At 39.5% G+C, this 24,663-nt stretch overlaps 2 protein-coding genes across 2 annotated transcripts; one reads left to right on the forward strand and one right to left on the reverse strand.

Annotated features, from left to right (window-relative positions):
* Window positions 1-1,003: 1,003 nt before the first annotated feature.
* ankrd13d (ankyrin repeat domain 13 family, member D) lies at window positions 1,004-12,478 on the forward strand. Its single transcript, XM_047352941.1, has 16 exons — window positions 1,004-1,797; window positions 1,899-2,034; window positions 2,115-2,239; window positions 2,476-2,521; window positions 3,665-3,808; window positions 3,899-4,088; window positions 4,200-4,266; window positions 4,925-5,006; window positions 5,725-5,786; window positions 5,881-6,011; window positions 6,100-6,257; window positions 6,519-6,632; window positions 8,088-8,260; window positions 10,426-10,505; window positions 10,955-11,188; window positions 11,992-12,478. Exons 1-16 carry the CDS (start codon window positions 1,714-1,716, stop codon window positions 12,053-12,055), a joined length of 1,890 nt encoding a protein of 629 aa, XP_047208897.1. The 5' UTR covers window positions 1,004-1,713; the 3' UTR covers window positions 12,056-12,478.
* On the reverse strand, window positions 12,289-23,551 carry LOC124860000 (signal-transducing adaptor protein 1-like). Its single transcript, XM_047352942.1, has 10 exons — window positions 23,242-23,551; window positions 22,706-22,777; window positions 22,426-22,539; window positions 20,829-20,885; window positions 19,658-19,821; window positions 18,946-19,077; window positions 18,562-18,631; window positions 15,494-15,596; window positions 15,240-15,419; window positions 12,289-14,217 (listed from the first exon to the last, which is right to left on the reverse strand). The coding sequence occupies exons 1-10, from the start codon at window positions 23,356-23,358 to the stop codon at window positions 14,063-14,065; spliced, it is 1,164 nt and encodes a 387-aa protein (XP_047208898.1). The 5' UTR covers window positions 23,359-23,551; the 3' UTR covers window positions 12,289-14,062.
* Between the last annotated feature and the right edge of the window lie 1,112 nt (window positions 23,552-24,663).

Raw genomic sequence — 24,663 nt, forward strand, 5'->3', positions numbered from 1 at the left:
GAAAGTTTGTACTTTCTATTTGAAATTCTTTGTTTTCTATCAGCTATTCTGAGTTGGACTTCCTGGTGTGCTGTTGTCCTGCTCATGAACTGATCATTGAACTTTTTTTTGTTTTTTTTTCAGGGTTTTCTGGTAGAGGGCCGAATTAATGTTTCCTTTAATTACTGCGAGGTGTCCAGCAGCACCTGGCCATCACCCTATCACCGACATGTATAGCTGTTGGAAGGATGTTATTTTTTACGCACATTCCAAAGAGCTCCACTTCCATGTCATCAGTCCACAGAATAGTTTCTCAAACCATCCTTTTGACAAATGTGTGATTGGCCTTTGTATTCTGTTTAATCAACAGTGTTTTTTCACCTTGGAACTTTCCCATGGATGTCCTTCTTTTTGATGACCCATGAACATTGGCTGTCAGTGAGACTTGCAGTGATGTAGATTTCTTTTTTGAGTTGCTATTGGAGTAATCTTAGAAGGTGGCCAACTCCTGTGAAGGTTCACCACTGTTTCATGATTGCTCAATTTGTAGGTAATTCCTGTCACTGGAATCCCAAAGCGTTAGAAACAGCTTTGTAACACTTTTTTTTTTTAGAGACTTTGTTTTTTACATCTGGTCTTGATATAGGCAAGATGAGCTGCTTTTTTGTGCCCTTTCGGCCTACTTCCTGTTGTCAGACAGGTTCTATTCAAGTGACTTGATTCTTCTGTTCAGGCAAGAAGAATCATCAAACTCATCTTTTCAAATAATGGGGTTAATCAAAGTTATTTCATGGTTCAACAAGGGAGCGTTTGCTTTTTTACACAGGGTCGGGTTTTCTTTTGACTATTTTTTCCCCTTTTAATAAAATAAATCATTTCTAAACCGCATTTTTAAATCGACATTAAATTGGCTTAATGATCTGGAACGTCTGACAAAAGGAAAAAGCAGCAACAAAAGGAATCTGGGTGAGGAAGTACTTTTTTCACGGCTTTATATTTGGGTGACAGAAATCCTCGACTCCACCCAGTCTCTCTGCCACCTGGAAACAAAGCTGCTTCAAACTAAATAAACGCCGCTGCAGCAGCTGTAGGAGCGCCTGGTTGTGGTGAAGTTATTCGCAGAGGATCAGGGCGGGCTTGACAGATGCGATATTGTTCAACAGCAGCGGTGATCTTCTTATCTGGCTCTGAACTGGAGTGACCTGGATGTGAAAGCGGAATAAGGGGCCGCATCTTTGCTTTATTTTGGTCACAACACTGCGATGGAAACAGAGGATGCTCTCCTCTGCACCCGGGCAAGCTAGCTAACTTTAATATTTGGCTGTTTCGTTTAGATTGTTTTGCCACTACAGTACACATATTTAACAAATATGAGAGGAGACTGCTATGCATTGCTTGTTGGTTAAAGCCTTCCATCCTGCAGTATGGAAACCAGCAGCAAACAGAAGCTGAAAGCAATGTTGTTAGCTGGTTAGCTGAGGTTAGCCAGCTAGCTGCTAGTTAACTAGTGGGCTGAGTTAGCCTTCCTGACTCAGCCCACTAATAGTTTTGCTGCCTCACGTTAGTAACTTCAATATATTTATCAAGTGGCAGTTTTTTCTAACTTTTCCTCTCAGAGTTTTAACATTTTTAAGCAAAAACCGAAGCTAGCTCGCTAACCAACCAGCCAGCGGTGCCGATCAATTTCACTGCGATCTCCTTGGATTTAAAAGTCTTTGTAAGAGTGTGTCAGCCATGGCTCAGGAGGCCTTTCCTTTGCATTTTCTCGTCTGGAACAATCAGTACCTAGAGCTGGACCGTGAGCTGCAGAATAAAGAGGTGAGTCGCTGTGGACGGTGGGCTTCTACAGGTGCGCTTTTTTTTTTCTAGTCGCGCCGCAGTGCGCTGACGCAGCTTGTGTGTGTTTTTCGGACGCGCAGCAGGATGTGGAGCGCCTGGATCCGCGGGGTCGCACCCCGCTGGAGCTGGCTGTATGTCTGGGCCACCTGGAGTCCACCCGGGTGCTGCTCAGGTACTCTGCAGACCCGACGCACTGCAACGCGCAGGGCTGGACCAGTGAGTGCTTCAAGCTGCTGCTGCTCGGTGCTTTATGTCCTCAGGCTGCTTTCAGTTTAATGTCTGGACATTTGTTTCAGTCTTGCAGGAGGCGGTGAGCACCGGGGACCCAGAGCTGGTGCAGCTGGTGCTTCAGTACAGAGACTTTAAGCGAGCAACAGAGAGACTGGCGGGCATCCCAGAGCTGCTCAGTAAACTAAGACAGGTAAAATCATCCGCTTAAATACATGAATTCTTCTGTGCAGGTCTAGTCTTTTACAAAGATGCCCCCAGTGGAATCAGGAACCTACACAGTCTGTCAAGCTTATCTTTCCCAAGTTTGAACAATATTTTCCACATACCACCAAAAGGTCTTAGAATCTTAAAACACAAGAAGAAGCCAGTAATTTAAAAACGGTCTTGGTTTATCACCTGTTGAACGTGCTTCTTCTGTCTTGGCAGGCGCGGGACTTCTACGTGGAGATGAAGTGGGAGTTTACCAGCTGGGGTGAGTGGATTTCAAGATTTCCATACAGAGGTAAATTTCAGCACCACTAACGCTGGACAGCTCCCACAGCAGCATCTGATGTCCAAAGTTACATCTTTGGAAATTACACCTGAAAGATGGAGTTCAAAGGTGTTACCAGCTCCATTGTGCACCAATCAGCAGAGCAGGGGTTGGAATTTGCCAACAGTTTTAAAGGCTCTTGGTGATTTCAAATATATAAACATCAGATTTTATTCCTGTTCAGATAACAGATTAAAACTAAGAACTACCTGCATTTTTAGTCTTTAAACTGATCACCCAACAGCTTGTATTTTGATGGCCATTTTGAGTTTATTGAAAATCAGATATTAGTTTGGGACATGCTTTAATGTATGAATGGTTATAGTCTTGTTATTATCCAATTTTGTGTTGCATTCAAAATGACTTCCTCTACTAAGAAATCATCCGCTAAGCTTTTGTCTTTTATGTATTATCGACCAGAAGCGAATAAATCCGAATTGGGTTCAAAACTGGGATTGGCAGGTCATATAAACAGAAACCTATATCGCCAGTAAAAACCTGATCTGTCCATTTCTACCCCAAACGACTACTCAGAAGTCTATGGAGGGATCACATTGCTTTATCGTTGATCTGCTAAATAGGTTTTGGTTTAAATATTTTACCTTTTGTTTTAAATTAATTTACTGTCAATAAGATAAAACTTTGGGCTGTGCTGGTTAAACCTTCCGCTTCACAAGGAGAAAAGTATTCGTTTTCTTAAAGCATAAAGGAAATAGGCAGTGATGCAAATGGGAATGTTTTACAAATGTCTTGGCTCTTGAGTGCTTGCCTCATAAATTTGTGGTTCTTGGCCATCTCTAAGCAGCTCCCTTTTAGAAAATGGGACAAAAATCAATGTTGAGAAAGCAGGAGGAGCCTGGAAAAAGGTTGCTCTGCGTTTTTAGGCAACGGTCTGTGAGATATCTAGAAAACAGCAAGACCAGTGACAGCACAATTTCCTACAGAGACTAATCAAATTGATTAACATATTGCTCTGAAAGAAACATACAACCTGGTTTACTTTTCAAACCTTTTCTTGGGTTACCTCTTTCCTGTTTTCCCTGTTTATAAAATGCCTGTCATTATCCTCCCCTCTCGTTGTAGTGCCCTTGGTGTCAAAGGTCTGTCCCAGTGATGTCTATCGGGTTTGGAAAAGCGGCTCCTGCCTCCGTGTTGACACCACCCTCCTGGGGTTCGAACACATGACTTGGCTGAAAGGACGGCGCAGCTATATTTTCAAGGGTGGAGGTGTGTGATATAAAAACATAAATAAAGAAATAACAGCACCAGAGGGGTTTCGCTGCCTTTGATTTTTCGACTGTCCGTCTCTCTTCTTAGATGAGGGGGCCGTGGTGATGGAGGTGGACCATGAGAAGCAGGTGGTGTACACTGAACCGCTTGTGCTGTCCCCTCGTGATGCGCCTTCCCTCCTGGCAGCCATGCAGCCATCGCAGGAGAACACGGCCCAGAGGCTCACCTCGCCCATCGTCTCCACACACCTCAACACACGCAACATTTCCTTTGAGCGGTAACAACTGAATACCCAAACATTCCTGTTCACGTATATGAGATCCTCAGGGTTAAATGAAAAATATTGATAACTCTATCACATAAACTACCGTTTATGTTTTTGAAACAGGAATAAGTCTGGAATCTGGGGGTGGCGTTCCGAGAAGACAGAGTTGGTCAGCGGGTACGAAGCCAAGGTAAGGAGACTGCTGACCCAGCCTGGCGTTAACTTATTATATCAGTAGGTTTTTTTTTTCTTCTGCTACAAAATATTCAACATTATCTGAATTTTTATTGCAAAATGAAATTCTGTTGCTGTGAGTTTGACCAGTTTGACCTAATTTCTTTTCTCAAGTTCAGAAATGTTCTGTTGTCAAACAGTGTGAGAGGTAAGGCGACAACTAACTCCAGGACTGTTTCATTTTAAGACGTTTTCTCACTGCCAGAACTACTCCAGACAAATTTCTGATTGGATCTCAAAGATGTGATCATTACAGGAAAACGTGCAAAATGACACTTTCACAGAACTAAGTACTTATTTTGTGTTTGGGATTTTTTAAAGTTCATTTTGGTCTTCCAACAACGAAACTACAGGCAGCATAAAGTATTTTTTTTTCTTGCCTAAGCTGACATTCAACTTTACACTGGGAGTAAGGTGACAGACTGAGATGTTTCCACAAACGCTCCACATCGTGTGTTTAAATCACACGATACGCCTCTATTCTGGTTTGTCTGCAACATTAAAAAAAAGCTGTTTTCATAGGTTTCACTTTTCTGAACCTGATAGAGTTAATGTTAGAAACTTTATTGAAAATGTGAAAAGACATGTCCATGTGTTCCCTTTTGTGCGTCCAGGTTTACAGTGCCACCAATGTAGAGCTGGTGACGCGTTCGAGGACAGAACATTTATCAGACCAGGACAAGTCAAGAAACAAAGGTGGATACACACTAACACCAATCTGGATGCAATGTTTTGTCCTGTGGGTGTTGGGTTAATAAGTCACTGCAGAAACTACAAGTTATTTCTTATTAATAAAATTACAATACACACCCCACTTTGTGCATTATGCCAAGTTTGGGTATAGATAAAAATGTGCACATATATTTAGCTCTTTTCTACTCTTGATACTCCTAAATAAAATCCAGTCTAATCAAAATCCTTTAGAGCTCCTAAAAAATGTAGTCTGTATGAATACAATTAACAGGAACTATATTATGGTTAGGCCTGAGTTGTTGATGAGATGTTTGAGGTTTAAAGTTAACGAGATGTAGTTAAAGGCACCATAAAACTTTTTTTAACGTTTTTTTTAGCGCTTCTTCTGTTTTTATGCATCAGTAGCTAAACTGCATCTTAGGATTTCTGCTGTCTTTTTGAAAATAAAAACAGAAATTTAGCTTCTGTTTGCAGTTTACAAAACTCATTTAAGCTGCAGCTTAACCTCAGAGTAACCGAAGGGAAAATCTATTTGACAAAACATTGTTGCTAGACTCTAGGCTTGTCGCTATTTTTAAATCATACAGACAGTGTCACTAAGCTGCCAACTGAGATCACAGTGGGAAACAGAACAAAGGTTTGACTGCACTGTAAATAGAGAAAAACAAACACACTAGCATGGATTCATGGGAAAAACAATATTTGACACACTTTTTTTCAGGCTCAAAGACTCCCCTACAGTCTTTCCTGGGGATTGCAGAACAGCACACTGCTAACAATGGGGTAAGATCCTCCTCGGTGCACGTTCATTCCCACACGCCAGATCATTCATCCTTTCACAAACACTCACAGCTGCCTCTCTCTGTGTTCCTGTCAGAGCAACGTGTCCCAGTGTGCCAGTCCTCACAACCCCACCGCCATCACAGCCGAGGAGTACTTCAACCCGGAGTTCAACCTGAACGGCCGGGACATCGGACGTCCCGTCGAGCTCACCAGCAAAGTGCAGAGGTGCTGTAAAGGCGGAGCAGCATTAGATCAGTCACATGTTTATGATCGCACTACATTCTTTTTCTGTCTTTTTTTTTTTTTTTTGTAGGTTTAAAGCCACGCTCTGGCTCAGTGAGACACACCCTCTGTCCCTGGCTGAGCAGGTGACGCCCATCATAGACCTCATGGCCATCTCAAACGCCCACTTTGCTAAACTCCGGGACTTCATCACCCTGCGGCTCCCTCCAGGCTTCCCTGTCAAGATAGGTGAGCGCAGTCATAAAATGTGTGGCTCATGGGACATTGCAATTCTGCAGGAAGCTTCTCTGTGTCTTTGGTGTTTTAGAAGCAAATGGCTTCGAATGGAGGTTTACTTTGGAAATGTTGCTTGAATACAGTAAAGCAACAGCCAAAGGACACCTCTCTGGTTTCCTTTTGCAGAGATGTCCTGTGTTATGAGGTTTTAATTGGCTGCCTTCCATCTGCAGGTAATCTCCCATTTGATTAATCTCCCTTTCTGTCCCTCAGAGATTCCTTTGTTTCACGTTTTGAATGCCAGAGTGACGTTCAGTAATCTGTGCGGCTGCGACGAGCCGGTCAGCTCTGTGACGGTTCACCAGCCAGAGAACTCTGGAGAGGCTGGTAACTACGACTCCAACACACAATACAAGAGATTTATATGTGCAGTAGCCTCCACATTAACTGGAACACAAAAAAAACTTGGGGATAAACCTGTTATTGCAGTCACCTAGACTCACACTGAAAAGGTTTGATAAACCGAACCTTTATTTTGAGTACATTTCAGTAGAGAGAAAAAAATTATTTAAATATAATATTAAAACAAAAAATGCTCGCTTATAATGTTTTGCGTACCTGTTCTTACAAAATGAGTTTCTTTTTTTTACTTTTAACTTCAATAGAGCATATAGGTACTATTAATCTGTAATCCATTACTTCTTGTTTCCCTGGGGTGTAAATTTGACCTAACACAGAGCCCCAGAATGGGACAGCATACCATAGAGAACATGCCATTCAATAATGTACATGTATGTTGATCTTAATAAGTCAGGAGCTTGTTACAGGAAAATTGTTATTTGCCTTCCATATTAACCACTGGAGAAGCAGAATTCAGTTCTTATGCCCCACTTATCTGGAAAAACGTCCGGAAAAATGCTGAATGCCTGAGTTCTTTTAAATCAAAGTTAAAAACTCAGTTGTTTAGAGTTGCTTTTAAGGTACAGAACACCAGGGAGTCTCTGTCTCTGGATCCACATGTGGACCAGTTTTAGAGATGCAAAATTGGGTCAGAACAGGGCCTAAAAGCACAGAGTGCATTCATTAATTTCAATCTGCAGTGCAACTTTTCATTACTTTCCTTTATCATGCTACTGCAATGTACTTTTTTTCATCATGTAAAGCACTTAGAATTATTTTGTTGCTATACAAATGAACTTGCCTTGCTTAGATGCTATTTACCTGCCAGGAAAAGGGCTTTTTCTATCCTACCATCACAACTGTAAACATGTAGAGTTTACTGGGCTCTTTTGAACCTTTGAAATTAAACTGTCTGTAATAGTCAGACTAAGATTTAGCTTTGGGGCATCAAAAACCCCAGGTAGAACTGGCATGAAACCATTGTTGGAATGTGTAAAAACACCCCATGTTCACTGTGAAGTATGGCGAAGGACCTCTGACACTGTGGGCCTGTTTCTTATTCAGAGGTACAGAGAAATTGGTTAGTATACATGGCATCATGAACTCTTTGAAATACCAGCAGATTTTAGTCTTATTGTAGTCATGTAAAAGGTTTACTTTAAATCTTTTTATACATCTTTACCAGGGGTGTCAGTAAGTGTGGAGTGTGCTATATTTCACATGCTTAAATAACAAAACATATTAAACATTTTAGTTTCTGGTTGCTACTTCTGACCTGCAGCAACCAAAACCCACGTTTTCACAGCACGACAAAATGGTGGACGTGGCTAATTACAGCTGTCATTCTACTCTGGCTAATTACAGCTGTCATCCTACTCACTCCCACTTGCAGGAGGTTTCTATGCATCGCATTATAATAAACGCATCAAATTTTTTCTCCAGGTCAGTGTCCTTCTGATTTCCACTGCGAGGTGGACCCCTCTGTGTTCGAGCCCCCTCCGGACTACACCACACTCGGCCCGGGCCGCAGCGAGCCGCTGAGGGACGAGGACGACAACCTGCTGCAGTTCGCCATCCAGCAGAGCCTGCTGGACGCTGGCACCGAGAGCGATCAGGTCCGAGCACCATAATCAGTCTGGCACAAAGATTAAAGCACATCAGTTTGGCTCAGTCAGACAGGAGACTTTGGTCAGCACAGATAAAGAGGTAGATTTATTGATAGTTGTACTATAACAAATACACTAGTAATAAAATCTAAGTCATAAAGTAGAGTAGAACACTACTACATAAACACGGTAAGGTGGGTAGAATATGTGCAGTGAAGTGTAACGGGATTATGGATGTTATGAAGTGCTGGAGGGATGCACAGGGATATTGCACCACATGTGTTGAGATGTTGGAGGTGCATAGATTTTATACTACAGTTTCATTTACTACAATATATATTGCTATAGACTTGTGAACTGAAGCAGCTTGACTGTAATATATTGCAACTGTGTGTGTGTGTGTGTGTGTGTGTGTGTGTGTGTGTGTGTGTGCAGGTATCGAACGTTTCCCAACATTTACTTGAGCTTTCCCTCTGATCCTTTGTGTACATTAATGAATTCGCAGTACTATTTGTAAGGGGAAGTCAAATTTTACGTTATGTCAACAAGAGAAACAACTTATTTTTACAATTATGAAAGCACCTATCAGTGGGAAATATTTATAGTTCCCTGCAAAAGTTTTCTTAACCCTGCATCTATTTTGTATTTTATCACATTTCAACCACACAAAACAATGTACTTTACTTCGCGTGGTAGACAAATTCCCATTAACACAAATTTGTAAAGGAAAAGGATACATAAATTTCTAAATATTTTCAAATTCAAATCTGAAAAGTGTGGCAGGCATTGGTATTGGCCCTCCGAGCCAATATTTTTGTTAAACCACCAACATTGCACATCTAGCGACACCAATGTTTCAAGTCAAGTTTATTTATATATAGCGCTTTTCAGCAACAAGGCACTCATAGTGCTGTACATGAGGAAAAACATTACAATGATACAGAAAATCACCCATTTCCCCCATTCTTTGCGAAAGCTTTTGAACATCAAGTCTTGCCTCTGATTCTCAGTTGGATTAAGGTCTGGACTTTGACTGGGCCGTTGTAATACCCAGATATGCTATGAGTTAACCGTTCCTTTGTAACTCTTGCTGAGTTATGAGGGTTGTCGACGCTCGTTTCAGGATTACTTTGTGATTAACTTTAAGCATCCTACCATCAAATCTAACCAGCTTCCCTGTCCCTGCTAAGAAAAGCATCTCCACAGCATGATGCTGCCACTACTATGTTTCACCATGGGTTTGTTTTTTTCAGTATGATGTGCAGTTTCAGTTTTCCACCACACAAACCTTTTACAGGACAAAGATATGACCCTTTTTCATGTGTCTGCTTTGTCTACTGCTAGTGTCAAACTTCATACTCTTCCAAAAAGGCCAGATTTGTCGAGCACAAATAATAGTTGTCCTCTTAATAGATGTTTCCACATGAGCTGCGGATCTCTGCAGCTCCTCCAATGTTACCATGGGCCTCCTAGCCGCTCCATAGCTTAATGCTCTCCGGTTTAGGTGGACGGCCATGTCTTAGTAGGCTCGTAATTATCTTTAATTATTTTTAGATGATGGATTTAACAACACTGTGAGGTCTTACAAAGGTTGAAATATTGTTTGAGAACAGATATTTAATTGTAAAATAATTGAAAACTGCTGTATCGTCTTACTTCAACTTCACAATCATTCACTATGTTGTGTTGGTCTGCCACATCAAACCCCAATAAAATACATTGAGGTTTGTGGTTGTAATGTGATTAAATGTGATAAGGTTCTAGGGGTATGAGTTTGTGAAGACAGTTGAGTATATTGCAAAAGCTGGATAAAAACATCGAAAAAGACACAAACAAGTTTCAACTAAGGACAAAAAAGGGAGTTTATTGGTAACTTGAGAGGTTAAAATTAACTGAGAAATTTACTTAGGCTTTTTCTCTCCAAATGTAGAGTAATAAATACCAATAGTTTGACATAAAAATGTTAAATTACTGGCAGGCTCGGTCCAGTCTGGTTTAGCTTCTACTGTAGAAGCAGCATTTCTTTATTTGCATGAGTCTTTGCATCTGTTTAACTTTGTTTCCTCGAGTTACAGAGCGCTGAGCTCTCTACAACGCTGGTAATTGATCATTTAAATTCTCCGCTAGCACTCCTTATATCTAAAGCCAGGAAACATTTGCTTCGAAATTTCCAGGTGACCATCTGGGAGGCGCTGACAAACAGCCGCCCGGGGCCACAGTCTCCGCTGTATGAGGAGGACTCTCAGCTGGAGAGGTGAGGTGATTTTACCTGCTTCTGTCTCGCCATCTATCGGCCTGCTGAGACTCTAGGTGCACTGTGTGTTTAGAATAAATGGGCTATTTCTTTGAATCAGTAATAAACTGAAAAGAGAGAAATTGGGAGCATACATATGTGGGAATTTGTGTTTATCCCTAATATTATTTGGATGTAACTGGAAGTTCTATTGATTTCTTTATACATTGTTAGCCTCATTGCAATTATCATGTGAGTCTAACGAAATCTTTTTTCTTGAGTATAACTTCTGCCATGAAGTGTAGTTTAACAGATATTAAAATAGAGTTGAGTAATTAGCTTTTCTCCTCTTCTCCTGAGAGCAGCACCTCTCATGTATCCTCTAATTAAGTTTAAGCAGTGATCTCTTTAAAAAAAAAGGAGGCTGACACAAAGAAGGATCTTAGAGACCCTGGTGTGGTTCTTCTCAGGGCAATCCAGGAGTCCCTCTCTATTTCTCTGGCAAGCAGAGAGGGAGAAGACATGGCCGATCCCAGCCTGCCCTCCTCGGTGTCCCCGCTGGATTCTGCCTCGAACCCACCGCTCTCCTACAGCGCTGCCACCGATCCGAGGCTTTCCGGGCACTTTGGTGTAGCAACCAGCTTCGACGAGCAGCTGCGGCTCGCCATGGAGCTGTCGTGCAGGGAGCAGGAGGAGACTGACAGGTTAGGTTGCATGCTTGTCACCTGAGGCACACATTTCACGCTGAGAGATCCGTAGGGATGTCTACATGCAGTGAAGTTATGGAAGCCACAAATTTGGTGTTTATTCACACATTCTGCCTCCTTAAAGTATCTCTACATCTACTTAAGCTGCAATTTCTCACTCCTTCTTTTGACCACCTCTTTAAAAGCAGCATCAAAAAAAGCAGCTTTGTCTGAATCAATGTCTTCAAAAGTCTTCAAACCTGTCCTGACGCCATGTTGTAAAGACAAACTGACCAAAATTCCTCCTCAGAGATGAGATCCCAATAACGGCATACAGAAGAAGACTACTTCTAATTACTGCTGCGAACAGCATTTCTATGAGCTGAGAAAGGATTGGGTGTACTGGATTTTCTTTCCCATGACAGTATGTGCAGAACCTGGCAAGTCTTCTTACTAACGTACCCGTCTTTGGTCTCTGTGTGTGTCACAAATTACAGCCTACTTGGATCATTCTCTATGGATGCTTAACTTTTATCGCAATACATTCAGTATCTGTAGTATAATTCAGAAACAGATTTTATAAGTTGACAAAGAAAATCTTGTAGAAAAGACTTAAAATTCAGTTTAATTAAAAAGTGACTGATTGTAACATGGAGAAGGTGTGTGAACCTCATTATGAGATGTTGGGATGCAATTCTAATGAAGCTGTTGCCACATCAAACATCCAGTCAGCTTGTCCCGGCTTAAACCTGGTAAACATCGAATCCACAGGACTTTCACTGGTCAAAACTAATAAACCCCAATTCTTCTTTCTGCTGCAGGAAGCGTAAGGAGGAAGAGGAGGAGCTGGAGAGGATCCTGCAGCTGTCCCTCACGGAGAAGTAATGTTGCGGTACCAGCAGCTGCAGCAGGATGAATCCACACCTTAATTTATTCAGTTTAATTTTAAATCCCGAGACATTAATTTATTATTGCAGATATTTTGTTTGTTTTTCTCACATGAAGGCTGCTAAACACAGGGAGTGAAAGGAAGTGATGTAGGAAATGTGAAACAGGTCTGTGGAGACAGATACTCTAAATAAAATACTGTACACTTTAAGTGAAGGAGGAGACAAAAGGGAGCTTTCTTTTTCTTTTTTATTGAATATTTTTCACAGTCTTGCTGTTCTTTGAGTGATGAATGATCTTTAAGCTTATATGATCCACTACACTGATGAAAGTAATACAGTAAAACATAATGTAATATAAAAACTTCTAAACATTTATGTTGGCTTACTCCTAAGTGTGAAAAATAAAGAATGAAGATCATCCTGGATCATGGTCTTTTGTTTTCAACTTGCATTAAAATATTTTACATGTTTACAGTTTCATTATGTTTTCTTTTTACATTGTGGTATAATTAGACATTGCTACACTAATAATAATAATAATAAAACAAATATTAAGCCAAAACTGAAGTTTAGCAGCTTTCAAAAATGAAAATCTGGAGATGTTGGTCGTAATGGGATGTCTGGTTTGGCCAACAGTCGTGTGATATGTGAGGATTTCCTTTTCTATTATTTTGACCGTATCATCAGTGAATTGTGAGACAGAATCGCATTTATATTTGCATAAATTCATTTGGCAGACAATTATCCTAAGCAACTTAAAAATACAAATATAACAACGCAGTTAATATCGAGGCTAACAGAAACCTAGAAGAAACCAATAGTCAGGGTCTGTCTAGGTGGTAGCAGTGTAGAAAGAGTGCAGTAGAGGAGGTAAGGTAGGAGAAGCTCTTTAAAGAGCTGGGTCTTCAAGAGTTTCTTGAAGATAAACTGGCACTACACTGTTCTGGTAGCGCTCAGTAGATCATTCCACCATCGTGGAACGACACATGAAAAGAGTCTGGATTGTCTTGAGAGTGTTATAGACACTGCTAGCCAACAATCCCTTGAAAACATCAGCGCACCGAGTCAGAAAATACTTTTTATAATAATGCTACACATAGACAAAAAGAGTATGGATGCTTGGAGGTGAAAAGTACAATAAAAAAGTTTATATACAACATATAATTTACATTTTCTTAAACACTAAAGTGTATAGTGTTTTTTAGTGTTTCTTGAATTCCCTTTGATATTTCAGACTTCTTTCGTTAGCTTGTCATTATTTTCTAGTCATTTCAAGACAAGATGCTTTTCTTAATGAAACAGGATCAAATGCAGAGATCTGCAGCTTTATGGGGGTACATGTAAACAAAATACTGTAGAGTGCATATGGTACAATGCAGAAATGAACTATTAAGACATGGAACAAACGTATTCTCTAAACCGTGCAAAAACTTTCTGATCAGAACTACTCAAGTTCAGTCATAAAAGGGGAGGTTCTCACATCTGTTGGGCCTTCAGTTTGACACAAAGTCAAAGTTTCCATCAAAAGGCTTTAAATTCACAAAATATTTAAACATATTTGGCTAATTTGCTTTTTTCTCCCCTGGCTTTCTAACTCTCATGAACAGTGTCTCATCTGTGGATGTCAGGTGGTACTTTGGAGACATCTATAGTCTTGAACAAGTTGAATAATCACCTTAATCCCTAACATAAAAAATATATAAAATAGCTTGTTTGTCATCAAACATATAAAATCTGTATCCTAGGAAATAAACCCAAACGTCTGTTTAAATGATTGCTTTGCTGTTTTTTATTCTGTACAGTGTTGGAAGAAAAGTGTCCAAAGGCTCTCTTCCTCTCTTATAATAAACTTGGAGCCTTTTTATTTCTGATATAACCTTGGCATGTGTTTAATATCCCCACAGAAAAAAACTTGTAAAGGCAGAACGCAGTCAAATTCAGTGGAAAACGTAATAATTGAGGCATAAATAAATCTGACATTGGATTGGCAGGATTTTAAAGTTCATAACATGGGACGGTTTGTAGCCCACTGGACCTTGTAGTTGCAATTTTCACCGTTTCCATTCTCATAGGTGGATTCTTTGCCCATTCCAGTTTCCATGTAGACATTTTCTTTTTTTCTCATTTGTAAAACTGCCTGAAGCTCAGACACCTGAGCTGGTTAAGGCACAAAAAAAGTGTTACTTGTTGAGATCAAATTTACCTGCTAACACATTTCAGCACAAATGATGAACACATATTTAGTTGCACTCTAGTTATGGTGCAGAAAAAGCCTTCAAATAAATGTATCTTTTATAGCAGCAGCACAATTTCCTACAGAACATTTTAGAAAAATTCCACCTTTTATTTAAGTAACATTTTCAGTGAACAAATTTCTATGATTAAAAAATAACAGTTTTTAACAATATCACCAGGTGTACGATCATTGTTATCCATTTCTCCAGGTTGGATCATGCAGAGAGAGGGACCTCTAACTGTGTTTCCATTTGTACAATCTCTTTGTTTCTGTCTATGCTCCCCTCCCCTCAGTTTACCCTGCAGGTATTTTGTAGGATTTTGATCTGAAGATAGAGATGACCATGGAAGAATGCTTTGGATAATCATCATGTAGCAAAACCCAAAGACCGTCCATCTTCAGTTTTCTTGCAGCCAAATTTTCATTTAAATTCTACTGGTTCATGTTCCAGGCACTCTAATAAGGTTCCCAGGCATTTTAGAAGAGAAACCAGCCCACAGCATTATAGTTCCTCTATCGTACTTAACAGTGGGCACAATTTTGTCCTTTGTTTCATTCCAAACCAGCTAAAAATGTTTGTTGTTGAGAAGTTCTGTCTTAATCAAAGCAAATTGTTTCAGTTAAAGTCCCAGATTACAAAACTCGACATTAGTTTGCGATGGTAGGACAGAAAAGGTCCAACCAGTTGGCATGCAGTCAATGTTTGTTATGGAAACCTGGTGCCACACCTTGCTGCAGTTCTTCAGCAGTGACTTTTGGAGATGTATTTACCTCTCTCCATCCTCCTCACTGTATGAGGGTTTCCAATGACTGGTGATATTGTAAAAAACATTTTTTTTTCTAAAATGGAATCATTTCTACCACTGAAAAGATGAGTTTATGTCAGGGATTTTTACACGTCTTTGCTCAGAGGGCCAAGACATTTGTCCAGGTCTGTATTTACCTTTCATCATCATTTGCTCATCCAGCACAGGCTCATCTGGCATCACATATTCTCCCTCATCAGGCTTGGGTAGAGGGGGAAGAAGCTTGTCTTTGGTCTGGGAGTGCTGCATGGGTGCCACCTGGGCTCTGGGGACTGTAGGTGGCGGGACGCTGACACACTTTGGGGGAGGGGACACCTCTGTCAAACAAAAACAATTGTTAATCTTTGTTGCTGTGTGCTCAGCTGTTTCTCAGAGCAGTGCTCAGCCTCACCTATCCGGGTATCATAGGGCTGAGATACAATGTAGGGACGTAGGCGGTACTCAGTCTTCTCCAGGAAGTACTTTAGTACATCGTTCAGTGAGCGGACGGTCATCTGCAGAGCAGAGAACATGTTAAGGTATTATTTGGATGTTTCACAAGCGGACTAATAATCAGGTACCAGAGAAACACAGATTCAACTTTAACAGTAAAGTAACTACTTAAACTTGGCTATTATTTAACTCTGATCTTCCTAAAATTAAAAGAAAAAAACTATTTCACAATCAACTGTAAAACTACTGATGTGTATATAAAATTATAAATCCTTTATCAAATACATAGTACTCTGGACACCCTTTATTTCTTCTTGTAATTCTTTAAAAGGGTCTTGATGTATTTATTTAGTTGATTTTCTTTTGGCTCTGGCTGCCTGTTTCCTCATTTTCTGTCCAGTAGAATTTGTTAAAGTCATATTTTCCCCGACCTCATCAGACATTCTTAACTCAAGGGACAAACAGGTATTTGTTCTCACATAACCAGCTCCAAAACACATTTTCCATAGGATCTTTAGGCATTTTGTTAATTGGAGACTGCAACAAAAACACAATTTGTTTGCATTTTGTCAGTCAAACATGTGCAAATTACCCAAGATGAGGCAGACACCAAATAGTACTTCAGCACCAACAAGATGATTTCCAATAAGGTATTAGTTGAAAACATTTTTAAAGACATATTGCACAATATACTGTAATTACAATTTTTAAACCCATTCACAAAAAGAAACTGAGGTTAATGTTTAAACTTTTGCACCATGCAAAATTATTATTAATATCATTATTATTGTTGTGCTGAATAGAAAACCACTGAGGATCATTTCTTATCCTGGAATTAAGACAATAATGAAAAAGGCCTGATTTGGTTTTATTGTGTGTTCCTAAAGCTCTGAAAGTAACATGCAGATGCAGCTTTTGAGGTCAGTTGAAGTTTAGCTCCTGATGTAACCAAGAAGGAAAACCTTGAGCTTTGGTTTGTTTTTTTACTGGACATTAATTGTACTAGTTGCAGTTTGTTTAGGCATTTCTATTATGTGCAACACTGTCTACTCCCGGTCCAGTTAATCTACGAGGCATCCTACGACATCTGGCTTTTCTTTCAAAGCTTCTGTTACATATTAGATAAATATACACTGGAGGATTAAACCTGTTCTTTCTAACACATGGGAACTTTTCTCTAAGTCAGTTTTTTCAGTTACTTTAATTTCAACTATTTATACACTTTTTGACAAACTGTTTTGACAATCTGAATTATGCGATTTAGTCATTTATAAAACTGTGACTAAAACATTTCAAACCATAAACATCAGCCAGACAGGAACAGCCAGAACATCTGAACAAATTTAACTTGGTTACATTCCCATTATGTGATGTAACTTTCCAGGCGGGTTTTCACTTGTAACGCGGGTTATCCTAAGGTGAAACTGCATCATTATTTAAAAATCAATAGATTAAGTGGAAGAAAGCTGCTTTGTTAAAGTTATTTATTTTTTTTTCTGTACAAATTGTTTTTTGGGAGCTTTTTAAATGGTTTTTAATTAAATCTATGTAAATAGTTTTATTAAAGGCTGCAGTTGATAGCACTGCTACTTTAATGCAGGTCTTGGGTTTGAAACGGGGTACGGAGATCCCCCCCCCTACCACTCCACCTTTTTAGATTAGTGGGTATAGACAACGGATGGATGGATGGATGGATAGTTTTATTAACACTGTAAGGTTTATGATTATTTATTAATATATCAGTCAGTCATCAGTCATTTTCTACCGCTCATTCCATAGTGGGTCACGGGGAAGCTGGTGCCCGTTGAGGAATTCTGTTTTGATTTGATGGTAGGCTACAAAAATATATGTATAATAAATAGACCCCTGTTATATACAGTATATATATAGTCAGTCAGTCAGTCAGTCATTTTCTACCGCTTATTCCATAGTGGGTCGCGGGGGAGCTGGTGCCTATCTCCAGCAGTCTATGGGCGAGAGGCGGGGTACACCCTGGACAGATCGCCAGTCCATCACAGGGCAACACACAAACAACCAAGCACACACTCATTCATACCCCTAAGGGCAATTTAGAGAAACCAATTAACCTAACAGGCATGTTTTTGGACTGTGGGAGGAAGCCGGAGTACCCGGTGAGAACCCACACATGCACGAGGAGAACATGTAAACTCCATGCAGAAAGACCCCCGGACAGGAATCGAATCCAGGACCTTCTTGCTGCAAGGCAACAGTGCTATCAACTGCGCCACCGTGCAGCCTATATATATTAATTAATATATATTTATAAAAAATTTATTAAATAATAATTTAGGAAAATAGTTTTCTCAACCAAAAATCATTGCTTACGAGTAGGAATCAGAGATGTCCTTTGGTGTAGTGATTATGGGCGCAAGGCACTCAATAATTACAATTAGTTAATTATAATTAATAGGGACCAGAGTGACACGCATCTGTGATCAACTCCAAAAACGGTAAACTTCTCATCCGTCCAAAACGGGGAAACTGTTGCAGTTGACTGAATCAACAAGGAGGAAAACCCATCTTCTTGGAAACACCTCTGTTGGTTTTCACCAGCGCTGGGGTATCGGTGGGGTCTTCGATCAATTTATGAATCTTCTGACCTTCTAGTATCAGACAGATTTCCAGCTTTCAAGCTCTTCCCGGGAATGGCCATGTGGAGGAAAAAAATAGCTCGCCAGTGAATTTCTGTCGCTCCAGATATGCACCTCCGTTGCGTCGTCCCGTGAGACACGCTGGAAATGGCGGTTTAAAAATGTGTTTCTTCAACTTTTATACCTCAGATGATGTCAGCTTCGATGTCCATCACTGCAATGAAGGCTGAGCTGCGCAGCTCAGTCAGCCCAAATAGATGACCCCAACAACATTAACTTAATAATCTAAATAGTTGTTCAATTAATTATCCTGTATGTTTTATGTTGCTGTTTCTTTTCTTTAATTTTAGGCTTAAGCAGCTGTGGACTACGATGAACAACTGCTCAACCACGAATACAAATCTTTTAGACTTACTGGAGTATCCAGTTCAATCACAAAGCCAGAACTTGTGGAGGTCACCCTGTAGTTCTTCGGGATAGCCCCACTGCAACACAATGGACATCAAGATAATTCATTACTCTGAATGCACTTTCATTTTGTTTCTGATTGCTAATGGTCTAATTGGTTGAAGTGTTTGTTTTGCTATTCATGCTTTGCATGTTTAACGTTTTCAGACGGGGATTAGAGAAGAAACGCTTGGTTAAGAATTAAATCTTTAATATTTTCTGTGTCAACAGCACTTAAAAAAACACAATCTAAACAATAAACCGATATACTTTCACAGTCAGCTGGCTTATTTCCAAGTTCTGTGGGAGAATCAGAGCTGCTGGATGTGTTTAGGATGGAGTTTGATTAAACCTGCTCGTCTTTTGAATGATCGTCAGGGCGTAGTTCTTGGGCATGGTGGACGGGCGGAGGATGATGTTTCCATTCTCAGGGTTCTCCTTGAGCATCTTTTCAGCCTCCTGTCGAGTTACATCGAAGAAACAGCTACAGGGTTCACAGAAAGCAAAAAGACTCAGACAGTGTCCTTAATGAGTCTCTAAAGTAAAATATGTTGGTTTTCTCAGTAAAATAAATAAAAAAAGAGCTGTGAATTGAGCTAAATAAAGTAAAAAACATTGAGATTCATGCTGTCGGTGCTGTCAAGGAAATAAATAATTTATTCTGCCTAAGTTACTTTGTAATCTTCTTCTGGGAAGGTAATTATCATAATACAAAGTATGAAACACTTTTCAGGGAAGTACGCAAGTGAGACCACCAAGATGCCCAATGACAAAACACAAATAGTTTTTTTATCATTACTTATATCTGATGAGTTTTATGACACCTGAATTTTACAGGAAGTAAGCCTGTGAGAAAATAGATATTTATATAATTGAAGAGAACAGAGATTCTCACTACAAGTGGAGGGGGAATGAACCATGATGCTCAGAGGACTGATTAGAGCCAAAAAAGATGTAGGAGAGAAGACAGAGACCAAAACGGCATCACAATATCAGATCTTATTTTCCAGGACAGTTTTCACATTGTGTTTGGATGCAAAGAGAAACTCCTTAGTTGAACTCACGCAGGCATGTCAGGGGCCGGAGTATCTTTAGACTTCAGGAAACTCGGTCGAGGTGGAAGAGCTGGGCGCTGCAGCTGGGGGTTTCTTTTCTTTTCCAGAGACAGCATCTCTTCCAGCTTCATCTTCTGACCAGGCAGCATCTGAAGGTTTTTGGGAATCTCTTTCTGCAATGACATAAAGATTACAACTGATAAGGCTGCCACCTGAGACAGTCTGCAACTCACTTGAAACTATAGTTAATCATTAAATATAGCAGAGAAAGAGAAACTTTTTTAACCAAAAATATTGAATTGAACTGAAAGTAGGTGCAATATTTAAGAGAGGAGTAAAGCTTTAACTGTAAAACTCATCAGTTTTTCCAATTCTTAAGTTTTAAAGGGAATTTGTCCTTGCAAGCACCTTGAGCCAAACCATCAACCAGGAAATATTTGTCTTCCTTTCTTTTTAATGCAATGACATTAGGTTAATAATTGATAAGAGGCTTACTGTGATGTGAAGTAGAAATTTCCAAAATATTTGGTTGGAAAACAAAGTTTATTCAGGGTATTACATCGTGATACTGATTAGCATAGGAAGCTAAAAGACATAGCATCTAAACTCAGTAGTAACTTTAGAAGACAGCCACAATGAATATTACATTTTTTTTTTTTCCATAAGCAGAGATGATGACAAAGTGTTGTTAGCTGTACCACTGGTGAGCAGGAGGATGATAAAAAATAACACATCTTAAATCAAATTTTCATCTGTTCTTTTTGTGTATGTCTTTTTATGACATTTTTATTAGCACATTCAAACCCTCTTAGCAAATATTTATTGTATTAATAGTTTTCAGTGTTTTGAAAACATATTTAAGTTTTGTATTTATTTATAATGTTTTTCAATCAGGAGTAACCAACTGCAATTTCCACTCATTTACAAGTCTGTACTAGTCAAGATGACAGCAGCTCAAGGTATTATTCATTTTAATGCTGATATGCTGTGTTTTTATTGCTTTAAAGTTGATGGTTGGTTGCCACCAAGGTAAACATTCCTCCAGCGATGTTGCCACATGCTGTCAGAGTTCAATGTTAATGTACTAGCCGTACATATACCCTACCCCAATCCTACCATCTATAGATATTAGAACCATATTAACCCTAGGTTTGTTTCTGTTTTTCTGAGTTGGACTTACATTAACTACAGTCATAATGTAGCATCTCCATTCCTCTCCTGTTTCAGCATTGTCCATCTGCACAGTCAGAGAAAACAACACAAATAAAAGACAACACATAACATAGTAGATGAAAATGTTTTTGTTTTTATTTATTCTTTTCTTTTTTAACCCTTAAATGGCCTCAGTTCACAGTTTTGATCCTTAAGGTGCATCCTATATGTATTCAGAGCACTTTGGTGCATTGTTTCTATGGGATGTACAGTACTATAAAACAGTGGCCAAAATGTTTGCCACCGTCTCCTCAATTTTCATTTCCGCTGGAATATTGGTTGTAAAGGCTCTACACTGGGGCGATGTTATTAACTGATGAACCTCATTCAGACAGAAATCAGAAAGAACTCAGATTATTGGAGAATTTGTTGTTTTTTGTAAATTTGATCATTTATTCAATGATAGGGGTTCAAGCAAGTTCAGGGTTCAAAACAATTGCTCATTTTTTATGATCAGATTTGCTGACTTTGTGTCACTTTTAAATTTTGAAATACAAAATATAAAATAACATAGTTTATCGTTTCATTAAAATGTTTTATAATTTGTTACATCAATTATTACAAATATGTTAAATTGGCAATATATCCTGGGGAATACAAACTGTAAATTGGAAAATAAGGGTCCTAAACGTGTGTGTCATCGTAGGCTGGATAAATCAGAAAATGGTAATGAAATAATTTGAAATGTATTTATATGTGCTTGTCCATTTTGGGTTAAAGCTGATGATCATTTTTTGAAACGTCTTATTAGTAACTCAGGTCCACTACTTTTGGCCACTGGCCACAAGGCTGGAGGAGGGCCTATAATTCTCTGGCCGTCACAAAATAAGGAGGACAGTAAAGGAAGTAAAAAAAAAATTAAATCTCCAAAGCTCAAGGTTACAGATCAGCAGTGAACATTAACTCCAAGTCTCCAAAACACTCATTAGATACTTTCTACATGCCAGGGGGTTGTTTAGGAGCCATGTCAAGAAAAAAAGTTATTTCCCTCCTACCACTATAAACATAAACATGTGGAGTTTACCTAACTTTACTGGGTCTTTTACTGGATATGTGTTTGTTGGTCAAATGAGACACATTTTGAGCTTTCCTTCAGCACACACTCAGTGTGGGTTTTGTGTGAAGCAAAGCATAAATATATGGAACAGTACCTCATGCCCACTGTTAAGCTTAGTGGAAGATCTATAATGCAACAAGCCTGTTTCTCTTCCAAAGGCCCTGGGAAACCTATTAAAGTGATTGGCATCATAATCCATAGAAATTACACGGCATGTTAAATAAATATCAGATTAAGTCTATAGTATGGGTTGTCAACAGCTATTTTATCAGAATAATTATTGCTACTTTATGGCCTACTCCACTAAGTAATTATTCACCGGAGACATAATTAACCCTTCCTCCATGGCCTCCAGGATTTGGGACGGGGGTCAGTCCCCCATCCCAAATCCTTATTTATACCCAGAGTATCTAAGTAACATATATTCAAATAATTCAGCTTTTAAATCACATGAGCTGTTTGTTCCATTTTTGTGAACAATGTTGAGTAAATTTCAAGTTTTACAAACCTTTAACTGCACCTCCTCTAGGGGCAGAGCTAAGGTGAAAATAGTTGGCACCTTCTTTTTATGAGACTCCAGCTCTATGTTCTTTAGCAAGTCCAGGTCCAGGCTTTCTGTGTACTGACAAATAAACAGCCAGTCATGAGGCGGTTTAATTGATGAAATAACAGCAGAGATGTACTTCCTAATTGCCCTTCTTCTAGGTTTCTTTGTGTACCAAAAACACATTTGTTTTTTCATTTGATGACATGCTTTTGGAAAAGATTAACTTTGGCTGTGTCCTTACTGTATCTTGTGTGTCACTGGTATATAGAAACAGCGTTGATCCTCTGAGCTCTCCGAAGAAGCGCTCGAAATCCTGAAAGTCATAAATGTAATTTTTTATTGCGGCTACAAATGAAACATTCACCTTTGCACAGACATTCAGTGCAATAAATTCATAACCATCGCTGTGGTAGATTACAGTAGAACTCAAAACATTTTGTTCTTCTACTATGTTATTGAAACAATTAATTTATATTTATCTTAAAATTGTACAACTGTTTTAGGTGAGTTCGTTTGAGACTTAACATTCAGAAAGTGTGTATTTATCATTAAATATTGATCATCTTGATAAATTGTTGAGGTAAATATTCCTCCTGCTATAAAGAGCAGTCACAATTTGACCTCAGCAACAAGGTCGTTCTTTAAATTTATCAGTTACAAAGAGGATCAGGCAAAAAAAAAAAAAAAAAAAGACTAATAACACATGAAAACCTCCACTTTCTCAGTTTAAAGCTCCAGTTTCAAAATTCTGCATCATTTCAGCTTTAGTTGTTCTACCTTCTCTCTGGAGCTTTTCTTCAGCAGGTTTCCAGAGTAGTAGAGAGGCAGAGCCGTGATCTTCTCCCTCCTCTTGTGGATAATTCTTGGGTGCTTCGACATTGTCCAGCTCTCCATTATATGCACGAGTTTCCTCTCCTTGTCTAGTTCCTTCTTAACTCTCTTGAACCGTTCAGCTGAGTCCTGGGAAAACTGAGCTCTTCTGTGTTTTTGTGTGAGTCGAAATGCACTGATTTACAGCCTGAGATTATTACTGCTCTATAAACCCGGTATAATAACCTTTTTCATGCAATCTCAGAGCCACTCTGGCTGTGAATGAGGAAACGCTGCACTGCTTTACAAAGAAGGAAGTAGTTAGTAAAAAAATGAATAAGAAACCCTAAATAATTATCAGCTTTTGTACTTTGCCCCTGGCATAACTCAGGATGATTTGCACTACCTACTCTGATGCCGTAAAGGGTGTTGGCATGTGTTCACACACAAACACACACACTTCCTTCAAGACAAAACTCTGAAAATGTAGGATGGATTAATCATTAGCAATAAAAACAAGGTGTGAGTAGTGTTATATATAACAAAGTGTAATGTGTTCTGCAGAATCAGAATCAGAATCAGCTTTATTGCCAAGTTCGTACATACAAACAAGGATTTTGAATCCGGTACACTTTGCTCTTTTGTTCTGTTTTTGCATTATGGAATAAGCGGTAGAAAATGACTGACTGACTGACATATATAATAAAAGGTGCATTTGCAACATCTGTATGCTGTTGTTTGGTACTCTATTAAATGTTCATCAGAGAAACAGCCTGGGGGAAAAAACTGTCTCTGTGGCGGCTGGTTTTGGTGAACAGTGCTCTGTAGCGGCGGCCTGAAGGTAAAACTCTAAACAGTTTATGTGCAGGGTGAGTGGGGTCTCCAGAGATCTTAGCAGCTCTTTTACTGACCCTAGACCTGTATAAGTCCTGGATGGAGGGAAAGTCAGCCCTGATTATTCTTTCTGCAGACCTGATTATTCGTTGCAGTCTGGACCTGTCCGGTTTTGTGGATGAGCCAAACCACACTGAAATGGATGAAGACAGGACAGACTGAATGATGGCAGTGTAGAAGATGACCAGCAGCTCCTGTGGAAGGTTGAACTTTTTGAGTTGCCTCAGGAAGTACAGTCTCTGCTGGGCCTTCTTTCAAACAGTGTCTATGTGTGAAGACCATCCCAGGTCCTGAGAGATGGTGGTTCCTAAGAACGTGAAGTGGTCCACGGCCGATACAGTGTTGTTGAGGATGGTGAGGGGGGTGTATGGGGGTGGTGTTCTCCGAAAGTCCACCACCATTTCCACAGTCTTGAGCCATACCTTTCTCCACACTTCCTCCTGTATCTAAGCTCTCTGGTTTTTCTCTTTCACTGCTGGATTCTTCAGATCACCT

The sequence above is a fragment of the Girardinichthys multiradiatus genome, chromosome 23, assembly GCF_021462225.1.
Source record: "Girardinichthys multiradiatus isolate DD_20200921_A chromosome 23, DD_fGirMul_XY1, whole genome shotgun sequence".
Lineage (NCBI taxonomy): Eukaryota > Metazoa > Chordata > Actinopteri > Cyprinodontiformes > Goodeidae > Girardinichthys > Girardinichthys multiradiatus.